The sequence below is a fragment of the Empidonax traillii genome, unplaced genomic scaffold (genome assembly GCF_003031625.1).
Source record: "Empidonax traillii isolate 1590-97213 ecotype Southwest subspecies unplaced genomic scaffold, ASM303162v1 scaffold1023:size207325, whole genome shotgun sequence".
In the NCBI taxonomy this organism is placed as follows: domain Eukaryota; kingdom Metazoa; phylum Chordata; class Aves; order Passeriformes; family Tyrannidae; genus Empidonax; species Empidonax traillii.
Window position 1 is genome coordinate 130545 of NW_020956216.1, and position 12408 is coordinate 142952.

Genomic DNA, 12408 nt, shown 5'->3' on the forward strand with positions numbered 1-12408 from the left:
TAGGGGACCAGAAATTCTTCTCTCTTACCCCACCTGTCCAGGGTCTCCAGCAAATCCCTTTGTCCCACATACAAAAGCTGCTGCCAAAGTGCTTCCGTTCCACCTCTACCATCTCTACTGCTTCGATCAGAGCTCCTCTGAACCCCCTCAGTCTGGATTTCCCAACTTAACCATAACACAGCCACCCGACTCCTCATCATGGCAGGTTCTCTGAGCACGTAATTCCCGTTTCTCAGCTCATTTTTAGGCTCTGTATCCCCTTTTAACTCCACACGCTTCACGGCAGCACCTTCCACGGAACCCGATGGCCGCATCCCGGGCGATCGTTCGCTCGTACAAAGTGCCTTCTTTCATGCTGTGCCCAGCAGCTTTTCAAAGCCTTTCCAGGTTTTGTAGGCAAACTCCTTCAAAGCCCTCCCAAAATTCACACTGCAGTCCAAATCATAAACCCAGACCCAAGACATGTAAGAAAGGAGAGCAAATGTGAGTTCAGGAAAAGTTACTAATGAATGGTTCCCAGACCGTGGGCACTTCACTGAGTCCCCTCTCCAGCAGCACTTTGTTAAACTACCTCTCTTCTGGTAAAATTTGAAAGCAAATCTTTTAATGACCAGGAGCAAGTAACTCTTTTCCCCACTCTCCTGCAACTCCATTTGCATGTCAAGGAAAGAATCACAGAACCCGTGAGATGAAAAGCATTGTATTTACTGTGTGGAGTCCAACACATAGCTACGAGCACCACGTTAATGTGGGAATGGTAATTCAAGGATAAAAGTGGTATTTACCTGGATGGAAGGGAATGTCTTATTGTTTTCAGTACTGTGTTCTCCTGGAATGCTGCCTGCAGATCTTCCCTCACACTTGTACCTGAAGCGCATTCCCCTTTGCCTGGGTTGCTCAAATATTTCAATGTAGGGCTCAGGGCCACCTAAAAAACCAAAACATTTTCAGCATTAGGACACAGTAGAGCTTAAAAAGCAGCAGAAGATGCAAGAATTGGAATTTCTAGACTCCCATCTAGAACTTAGTCTCTCTTAACCATCATAGATGATGTTTGATCAAAGCAGATGAAGGATGAAAGATGATGTCTGATGAATGGAGATTTTATGCAACAGAAAACAAATAACTATTTTGAGGTTGATATTTTGGTTGATATTTTTAAGAACACAGTTTTAAGAACGGCTGTCCTCTCCAAGTTAGAGGTACTGTCAAGTACCATATTCTCCCAAGTACCCTCTGAAAGTGAAGATGTTTTCTCAGAATGGATTGATTTAGTCCCTATTACGGCGCAGCAGAAACTATGCAAATTATGCAAAAAATACCCCACCCTACTGGGTTGAATATCATCACTGGGAGCTCAGAAAATATCTGATTGCTTGTACTGAATTCTGCCTTTTGAGCTGCCCACCTCCCACGGGGCTGGTTTCTAGTTGCAGTATCTCCCCAGACAATGAAAGCTCAGAAAAACGATTGGGCAGTTGTCAAAAGAGAGGTTTTCAGGAAAACACGAGTGACAGATGGGAACAAGAACCAGCAGAACCCTTAAATGGGGGGTTAGAAAGACATTAACTGAGCAAGAGTGTAAGTACTTCTCAAGTGATGTTTTATTGCCAGACAGTAACAAGCTATTTAATAGATCTTACTGAGAACATCAAACAGGACAGTCAATCAAACAGTGACAACAGTGGGATGGCATGTGAAAAACAAACAACAGAGGGTAAGTAAATATTGTCCGAGTTGAATCATCACAGTGCTACACGATCAGAAGAACGTAGCTTATGGAAATGTCTACTGAGCTCTCTGTCATCTTCATGTAATAGCATCCTCCTCTAGCAAGGCTGAGCATCACAAACAAACATGACAGGCAATATCCTGTGGCACAGCATTGGAAAAAAAAAAAAAAAACACGCTTGGACTTCAACTTAAATAAGCAAAACAGTTATTAAATATACTGAAAGTGCTAAAAGGGTAAAAGAACCCCTTACTTCCTTTTGCCCAAGGTCTGTACAGCCTGTGAGTCCACAGCACACGAGTTTTGGCAAAGAGGCAGATTCCAATCTTAACTCCCTAATAAAGGCTTCTCTTGTGCTGCACCTACAATGGTTTGGGCACCGTTGCCAACACAAAGCTTGAACTTTATGCCTGGGATTTGCTGGTCACAAAACATTTCCAGTGCTGCAGCAGTTCGTACCCAAAGTAGGAAAATATTATAACCTAAAAGATAAAGCGATCAAGAGAAGCAGAGAAGGGATGGAAAGAACTACCTCCCCAAAATGTCACCTCGGTCTGACCTGAATGCACATTGAGCTGTCACACACCTACAGCCAGCAGTGGAACAGCAGTGAGAGAGCAGCTCTTGGCTGGGATCATCTTCAACCACACCTGCCTCCTCAAAACCCGAATGCCTGTTCCACAGACACAATGCACTTCCACTCCAGGCTGTATTTGGTCAAAGCCTTTGAGAACTACGGTTCAGGACTCTTTACAGACCTTCCTAATGCTCAGTCCCACTACAGTTTCTAAACTGATCACCTCCCATCCAATAGATTTTAACATCAACCACGAGTTACATTAAATACATATTAGCCACTACTCTAGGTCCAGTTACTTAGAAGGATGGTCCCTTTCCTAGATACTTCCCAGCTCTTACCTAACTCTCTTTAGACAAGCTTTGCATATTTTCTCTGTCTAGAAAATAAGCAAGTCCAGCAAAGGGCACGGGAGACAGGATTGGCAATAAAAAGCCTAGAAATGACGTAAAGCTGGTTTCAGAGAGAGCAGAAGTCTGAGCTCCTCACAAAACCACGCTCACGCACCTGCGTGTGGCTGTTTTAACTTTCACACTTCCAGTTGCTTAGGCTATTGCATTTATCAGCACAGTTCTGCAGTCCAGACAACAGAGGACTTCAGTCAGCAGCAAGGATTGCCTGCTGCCTAACAGTGAGCCTCCCATTTCCATCGCACAATCGAGGAGAGAGAGCTACCTCACCTTCCCGTTCCCGCATAGCCCAGCACACCACAAACACAGACCCGTATGCTAAACGAAAAACCCATTTTCGAGGCTACAACAACAAAATCGCAGCAAAGAGCCTACAAATCATGGTGCTTGGAGGTTCTCGTGCTCACAGAGCTGCTAACCAGACGTGCAGGACACCCACAGACGTGACGTATTTGTCAAAACTAGCCAGAGCCTCGCCGTTCGAAACCCCGGCAGAGTGTGATCACTTGAGGTCTTTAACTCTCGCTGCTCTAACCAGTAATTTCCCTTCACGTTCTATTAATACTTGCTTAAGAGGGCTATTTTTTTTTCCCCCTCACCTATTAAGAGCACTTTATTTTAAAACCCTGGGCTCAGTGATCTTTACAGGGCTGTGGTCGAAACGAATGTCATTGAAGGCAAACCCACTGCTTAAGAGCCAGGTGTGTTTGTGGGAAAGTAAAGTTCGGTGACGCCGCAGCCTCTGGAGATTAAACATTAAACTTCATTCTATCTTGGTTCCCTCTCGCTCTGTTTAAGAATCACGTTATCATCTCCGCTGTGATTATCGGTGTCATCGCATTTTGTGTAGAGAGGAAGCGCTGAGAGGTGTCCGTGTGAACTGAAGGCATTATCAGCACTCTGCAGCCAACTGGAGGGCTGTCCAGCGTTCCCTGTTTCTGTAAACCAGCAATTTGGCATGGCTTAACTATTCCACGATCTGCTCTCACACACAGAGGTCTGTTGGCTCCCCCACCGCTGTTACAGACCCATCTTCTTCAGGTCTCGCTGTGTTTGTCAAACAAATAAAAGCTACGTCAAAAAACAAACTCTCACTAATTCTGGAAGGGAAATGCACGGCTACTCATATTACCTGCCTGCCCACAACTACTCCAAAAAGCACTTGAAATGCAAGAAAAGGAAAAAAAAAAAAATCTAGCTAATCCTTCATCTAAGTGCTTAAGAGTTTAATTTGTCTTTGTAATTAATTATAATTGCCTATACACATGCTAGCAATAGAAACACTGTGCTACACATTACAACCTGCCTCTCATTCTTCTTGTTGTCAAATTGTTTATTTCTCCTCGTGCCCTGAATACTACACTACATAATTTTAAAGAGAATATAAAGAGATCAAGTGTCCTGGTTACACATGCAAGGAAAACAGGAAAAAGCAGTGACAGCTCCAAGAGTTCCACCAGCTTATGCTTGCTCATTCAAGGAGTGAAGAGTGTTTTATTCTCATCTGTTTTGAGCAACAGAAAGAGAAACAAAAAGACAATCCCAAAAACTCAGAACAAACTTCTATCTCCCCAAGATGATTTCAAGTTTAACACAGCCTGTGCCTCGAGGCAGGAAGTGTGACATGCTGCCACCACGCAAAGCAACAGCAGGATCAATGTTCTGCCTCCTCCCTTTGCTCGGGAGGAACTGCCCAATTTGTGTTTTTCTTGCACAACCAGGAGCACCCGTGAACACTCTCCAGCAACATCTGCATGTGAAAGCAGAGCAGCTGCGGGTCTTTGTGGAAGATGTGAAAGTATCACCCGAAACCCTCCTGCCCCGCGGTGACTGCAGCGAGACACACAGATGGGAGAAGCATCGCCCTTCGATTCTGATGTCACTGCTCTGCACAAATCCCTGCTGACCCCACATCGGTGGTTTCTAATAAGCAAGAATCTATCCACTTATAACCTCCTGCAACACCTCAGGCCAAAAAAAAAAAAGAAAAAAAAAGGTGATGGTGGAAGCGTTGTTACGGCATATTCCAACTCAAGCAAAAGCAAGTGAAAACATCAACAAGATTTGATTTTAAAAAGCAGTCATCTACCTAAGGGTCCACAAACTGCATAGATTCTAACAGAGACAAAAAAAAAAAACCTGCTCACGAACTTCCTCTTTACTATCGTGTTACATGACAAAACAGTCACCAAAAAAAAAAAAAAAAAAAAAAAAAAAAAAAAAAAAAAAAAAAAAAAAAAAAAAAAAAAAAAAAAAAACAACAGCCAACTACAAAAGCAAGCTAGTACCAGGAAGTTATGAACTTCCCCCGCTGAAAAATTCCTTATCTTGTTCCTAATTACACTGCAAATACATAAAGACACGAATCCAAAAAAAACACCAAACCCCTAAACCTGCTATCTCCTGCTTCAGTTTTGCCACTCTAAAATAAAACGTAACGTTTAAAAGATGCCTCTGTACGAACCCGGTTGTTTTCTCTCTCTGTGTTGATAGTTAGCACACCTATATATTTACCAGGAGTGAAAGTTCATAGTTTGCTAAGTGGGAACAGAACACACACACACACACACCCAGACTGCGAATTTGGAAAGCAGCTTTCCCTAGAAATGCTATTCTAATTAACGTCGACAAGTTTTAAATTCAGGGGGTTTTCTTAAACCCTAAGACAGATACCAGAGAGACTCCTCCCGAAAGGATGACAAACCCGGTTTAATTTAGCCTCAAGAAACTTAATTGCGCTTTTTGTTGTAATTACTCAGAGCACGATCCCTTATCTGCGTTACTTTGCATTTGTGCCATCTCTGTTTCTCATTCATTTGCATTCCCACGGCCGAGCCCCGATGCGAGCGGGATCCCGACGAGCATCCCCCAAGACAGGAGACTCGCATTTAACAACCCAGACGTTTCAACAACACGACTTTAGGACTTGAAAAGATACGTCTGAAACGTAACAGCCGTGTAAGATTTCGTCCCTATTCACGCCAACAACCCGCCGCTTCTTTAGCGTAAATACCGACGGCGAGCAGCGAGGGAGGGCGGAGCGGGCTCGGCTCCCCCCTGCGTCCCCCCCATGTCCCGGTCCCATCCCCGGCTCACCGGCCATGGTGACAGCTCCGCTCGGGCCTCTGCGCCGTGGGGCTCCCGCCCGGGCCCGCACACCTCGGACGGACGGACGGACGGACGAACGAACGGACGGCCCCGCTCGCCCGGCTCGCCGCCCTTTTTCAGGGGGAATTTCCCGGCGGGCGGGCGGACGCAGCGCTGCGGAGCCGCCCCCCGCCCGCCCCCGCCGCGGCCCGCCCGCCCCGCCCGGCAGCGGCGGCGAAAGGGAGCGGGGAGAGGCTGTGCCCCCCTCACCACTACCCTGAGACCCCCCCCCGGCTCCGGCACACCGGCAGAAAGAAGTTTGGCCTCTGGCCCGGCCCTGCCCGGCAGCCAGAGGTGCAAAGGGAAAAGTTCAGTTCGGCTGATTTCAGGGCACGGCAGAGAGAATTGGAGCCGGTTTCCGTCCATACCTCTCACCCTTCTTTCTTTCCAGCAGCATCCCTACAGCACTCCCGACATCTCAATTTACCACTCTGTCAGCCCCAAGAGACCCAGCTCCCTCATTGTCCATCTTTTCCTCAGCTGCATGGAGCCTGGAGAAAGCTCCAGGGAGAACCTACTGCAGCCTCTCAATACTATCCAAGCCCCCTGCCTTCCAGGATGGGGTTTATTAGATGGACAAGGACAGACTTCTTACCAAAGCCTGTATTAAAAGAACAAGGGGGCATGGCTTTAAAATGACAGAAGGCAGGATTAGATGGGATATTTAAGATGAAGTTCTTTACTGTGAGGATGGTGAGGCACTGGAACAAGGCTACCCAGAGAAGCTGTGGATGCCACACCCCTGGAAGAGCTCAAGGCAAGGCTGGATAGGGCTCAGAGCAACCTGATCTGGTGGAAGATGCTCCTGCCCCAAAAGCAGGGGGCTTGGAATGAGATGTCTTTAAAGGCCCCTCCCACCCCAATCCTAATTCAATAACAGCTGTACGTACTGAGGAGAGACCAATATTAAAGGTAAGGAAAAACTAATCACCAGCAAACTGATTAAGTCACAATGATCAACTTTAAACCTACTGAGCCTTCAGAGCTTGGCCCTGACACAGAGAGATCAAGCAAAGGAGTTGGACACTGGGAATAACCCCAGAGCCCCAGCTTTGGCTCAGGTGGAGGGGTCAATAACAAACAAACAAACCTAGAGGGGCAGGGGGATTAAAAAACACCTGTAAAAAGAGGAACACAAAGGAACAGGAAGGCCACACCTATCTGTGGTGCAAGATTGCACTTAGCAACAAAATTTGAAGCTTTTCTTAAGCAAGTCTTTACTTTGGGAATGGAACACACTGCCCACGTAGTTAAATGACTCGTATTCGTGACAAAGGAATAAATAAAATACCAAGGAAAGCCTCAAAAAGCACTTGAGAAAGATCCAAAACCAGTAAGTTTTTTTTTTTTACATTTCTTTTTCTCACTATCCTTTTTTTTAAAGCAAAGGTTATTGGGATGTACAGCAACAAACCACAGCAGAAAATGCTGTTCTATAACCTGCAAATTCATACACCAACACAGGTAGAGAAGCAGAGGAGACTGATCACTGCTTGTTATTCTTCCTGCCTTATAGTCCATCTCCTCTTAATAGGACGTGCCTTTGTAACCTTAATTTTGCCCAACTATCATCATATTTGCTATAAATGGAAAATATCTGTCTCCATCCCGCAAACAAAACTTGCCTGATTTAAGATTCATCCTCCATCACATGGTAGGATTAGTACACCCCTGTCAAATTGGTAACTGAAATTGGAAGATTGGAATCCTAGGTGACAAGAAAGATAATCAAAATGTCTGTGACATTAATAGTAGATGATGAAAGGGAAGAAAAGCGACGTTATTTAGATATTATGATATTATGATAGTTCTATTGTAGTGGGTTACTTTCTTGCCAAAAGAACATGATTTTTCATTTTACTTCCCACCAAAAAAAACCAAACCAACCAACACAAAAGAAACAAACCAGAAATGCCTTAAAACCATGAGAAATTATGACTAGATTTTTATGTCTGCAAAGGTTTCTTGGATTCCCTATGACTGATGACGTAAAATAAAGCAGGAAAGTGGCTCTAATGTTCTAAATCAAACTTCATCTACACATAAACACAACTCTAAAGCACTCACTGACAAAGAGACCACAAACAAAACACTTTTAGGATGGTAGCTGGGGGCTGAGGGCAGGATAGATGCTTTTCTCTTGCATTTTCAGCAATAATTCAAAGATGCCAACAGCTGGAGAAATGCTGCCGATTTGAGGGCATCCCTGCCGGTCACAGGAATGACCTGGACAGGATGTTTTAAAAGGAAAGGGGTTTTCTGCTCCTCTGGGCTAGCTGAAGCTGTAGATAGGAGTTTTGTGTTTGGATGTAAAGCAAGTTGTCAGGACAGGCACATATGAAGCGACTAAACGCTCTTCTTTCCTTATCTTCAGGTTGGTTTGCAAAAATCTCAGGTTAAGTAAAGTGTGGCACTTCAGGAAGAACGAATTTAGGTGCTTCCCTAAATTCAGTTTATATCCCTGGTTTCCACCTCGTTCTCTAGCCTGTGACACTGCTGACTAAACATAGACCAAGGCACCTGGGAAACGCTGCGGCTCAAAACAGAACTATCTACTACTCATTTACGTGGAAGGAAAGTGGTTATTGTAGGGTATAGATCTAAACCAATGTGAAATTAAGGGCAGTATTCCAGGCAATACAAAGCCCATGTTATGACTAAAACATAATAAACATTCCCTACTTTTCCCCAGCTCTTTTGAACTCTGAGTCTTAGGGCTTGCAGGAACAGGCTACTCAAAGATAATCCTTGAGACTGCACGTTTGAAATTCAGGTGGTATCTCACATCCACACCAGTGTCTGTGGTACAAACTGCTGCTTGATTTGATTTTTAAGAGAAAAGGTGAGTGGCTTGCACTTCTTACAGCATCCCCAGAACTTCATCCCTGTTCCTTCCCTCTTCAATAAAATTACAGGACAACCAAGCCCACGAAGTGTTTCTCTGTATAAGATCTATAAGCTCCCATCATGGGAATATGCAGGGATTAGATTTGGCTCAGGAAGCCTTTGAACAAAGTTACTGGAGGAAGGACAGTGTGAAAGTTTTCTTGATGGTTCTACTCTCTCCAGCATTAAGTTGATGCCCAGGGAAAAGCACAACAGTGGGACAAAAGGATCTTTCAGCCTAAGCCCAGCGTGGCTGTTTTATAAAACATTCATGTTCCTAAACTAGGGGAAAGCTCTATGGAAACCAAGAAGCCTTCCCAAGTAAAAGGCAGAAACCTAAGCACGTGAAAGAGGCCTCACTCAAAACCATGCAAGCATAATGATAGATCCCTCCATTCCATGTAATCAGCTCTGTTGTGCTGTGGTTGGAATCTACGGCAGAGGGATTATCTCAGGAGAGAGATGTGAAGGGGAGGGTTGCAGGAGATCTCTGGTAATCACAGAAACCTCGTCAGCAGCTGACAAGAAGTGTAAGAACATGTGATAACTTCGGGTATATGCAGATCTCTGCAAAAAGCAGGATGGAATTCCCCTCCTCCAGCATTGCATAACAGCAGCCAGGTGCATCACCAGTGTTTTTGTCAGCTGACTTTGGCTATAGCCTGAGGCAGGTGAGATACCAGAATTTTTAGGCCAGTCTGATCCAGCGCTTTACTTCCTGTCTTCCTGTTAAAGCAAGTGCTTTAAGATGCCATTTTTCTCCACTTAGCGAGTCCAAAGACAAGTCCTCCCCTCCTGCTTTTCACTGCCTGCTGCACCAGCACAGGTAACACCTCCATTGCTGTAAGGAATAATTCCTGTCCTGGCAGGGAATGTCATGGGGTGAGTGGAGAGGGGAAAAAAAACAACCAACCCAAAACCCAGCACTAAAACCTCTTGGAGCAAAGGATTGAGTGCTTGGCATGGTGTTTGACAAGCCTAGGATGATGGCCCTTAAGGTGGTGCTTAGCACAGGCATTGCCCAAGGAAGCTGCTGTGACAGGAGAGCAGCACAGGCAAACTGTTAAGTCTTTATTTCCTGTTCCCAGCTATCTGACTTAGATCAAAGATAAGTCCCTTGTCACTGGCCTGGTTAAGCAGACACTAAGGTGCTTCACAATATGGCTCTCCTAATAAGGTATATCATACTAGCAATAAAAATAATGAAATCGTTCCCTTCTCTCTTTATGGAATAAAGTTAGGTCCCGTTTTGATGTCCACTTTATCTCAAGCCTCACATACTCCCCAGATTAGCAATTTCCAATCCTCTACGCCTTTAGGAAGCCTTGTTTGAAGTACTTTTTCCATCTCAAATGCCTCTTATTTAAGCACCTTTAGATGGTTAAAGCTTTTGTGGTTATTGGTCCTGGGGAAGGTTCTAACGCAGAAGCCATTCCCAAAGAAGTCATGGCTTCCAGATTAATGATAAACTCAAAGGCTGTTGTAGCCATTCTGCTGGAAGCACTCCTGTACCACACTTGGAGTTTGTTTGACATGGAACAATGCTACTGTGCCTCCTCCTCAAAACAGGGTGGAGAGAAAGGAAATGCTAATAGAGAAAGGTTGGTCTTGTGGATAAGGCACAGGGTTGTGATTCAGGAGACTGGAATTTGGCTCTTGGCAAGTCAGCCTCTCTACTCTTAGGCAAGTTGTTTCATTCTCCAAGCCTCAATTTCCCCAAGATAAATCAGAGAAGAGATTTCCCTGCTCCCACATTTCTGCCTTATCCACTCATGATGCAACTTCTCCAGGGGATGAACCGCTGGTTACGTGAGTGTCAAGCTCAATACCGTGATAGTTTCACGGACACTCCAGACTGTGAAAAGGCAGTCCCTCCTCCTTGTCCCCTTCCCTCCAGGTAACTCACTCTTGTGTTTCTCAAGCGCTCCTTTGGAGGCACAGGAGAACTTGCTTAAAAGTAACCTGGAGGAAACAAGATCATTGGTTTTTCTGCTGGCTCAGTTTTTACTGAGCCAGTTCCACGCACAATCACAGGAATAACTGTGCCAGCAGGAAGGAATGGGGTGGCACCAAGGCTAGAACAAGTTTCTGGAAGACAGATTTGGGCAGAGATGCCTGCTTCCTGACAGAGTATTAATTTCATGGAACTGGAGCAAAACACTGTGTTTTTAGCTTGAGAAATTGATAAAATTCTCTGAAATTTCTGATTTGTTCTCCTTCCTTCCCAGAGTTACTGTTCAGAGCAGAAGTCCTCAGGCACCTTCTCCTCCAGCCCTCTCAAGTGTTTCCTCTTCCTTTCTCCTCATCCCAGTGCTACGAACACATAACACAGTTTGGGAGTTGCACTCTTTTAACAGGGAAGACAGAGAGAAACTTCTCATGTTTGCTGGCAGGCAAAGGAAAAATACTGAATAGTGAAGCTACAGTGAAGCTGATTAGTGACCTCTGCAATGGACAAGCTGCAAACTCCTTCCTTATGCCAGCTGGGATTCATCTGATGCAGAAGTGCTGTAAGGAGATGACTTAGGGAAGAGGTGAGCTCAGGCTGAACATAAGGAGCTGAGCCAGCAGAAAACAACTTTTTCTGCCCAAAAAGATTTTTTTTCAAATAGATTACCTCTACAAGACAGATGACTGTTGATGCCTCAAAGGGAAGCAAAAAGAATTGCTGTATCTGCAGCCACAGAACAAACAGAAGGAAGGATGGGAATTGTCCCTTTGGCAACAGCAAGCTGTTAAGAGTACCTCAGTTGTAACATACTACAAATATAGAGGCAATGTAGGCCTAAAGTAATTCCCCTGCTCCCCAAAACCTCAGCATGTACCAGCCAGTCATCATCCACTGCATCCACCTACAGAGGACAACAATTGCTCAACCAGGTTTTTATTACAAGGCTACTTAACATCACCCCGAGCTTCAAGAACCTGAAAAGACCACATCTACAGCCAATAATAAAGAGGTAAAAAGGTACATTGTTTCGGTACAGCCCCACTAGGTACAGCTCCTTTGAGAATTAAGGTGTAAGAGTTCAAATTAAATCTCTAGCCCTGTGATCCCTGTAAGTTCTAACTTGGACAGTTAAAAGATTACAGCCAGGAATGACAGAGAGTGACACCACTCTCCAGGCCCAACGTAAACACTTCTGGGACAAGTTTACACATAGAGTCCTCCTCCACACGCAAAGCAAACCTACAGTTCGTAAATTGGCCCTACAGATCTTATCTGGAGCCACATGAGCCCTCTGTACAAACTGCCCGGGGCTGTGTGTCACGGGTGCCACCTCACCCTGCAAAATCTTACAGGCAGTACAGGCAGGCCACAAACTCTGAGTAACCCACAACCATCTCCACTGCTGGGTGCACTCTGTGCCTATACATCCAGTTTACGGCTGTGCTGCGATAAAATAATTTAGATTTACTAAAAAGGCCAACATCCTAGCGAGGCTACACTCACTAGGTCTGAGCTTTCTGGATTCCAAGGTTGAAAGGCCCCTGATTTCTCACCCAGAACAGTGATGGGGTTTGCTGTTTCATATGAGTCGTCTTCATTTGGCACTTGCTGCAAAACTCGTCAGTTTGGACATTTGGGGAAAAGTCTGACATGGGTTTTGTAATCAGTGCTGTGGCTAACCTCTCCTACAACAATGAATTTGATA

General features: G+C 45.0%; 1 protein-coding gene across 3 annotated transcripts in view; it reads right to left on the reverse strand.

The window, feature by feature from the left end:
* REL (REL proto-oncogene, NF-kB subunit) overlaps nt 1–12408 on the reverse strand; it is a 39531-nt gene that overhangs the window by 22921 nt on the left and 4202 nt on the right. For 2 of the 3 annotated variants that reach the window (XM_027904240.1, XM_027904239.1), the window contains one exon: nt 786–928. In XM_027904240.1, coding sequence (XP_027760041.1) covers nt 786–878 — 93 coding nt within the window. In that variant the 5' untranslated portion in view covers nt 879–928. Of the gene's footprint in view, nt 1–785; nt 929–5815; nt 5887–12408 lie in introns of those variants that run through there. The other variant, XM_027904238.1, reaches the window with a different exon arrangement.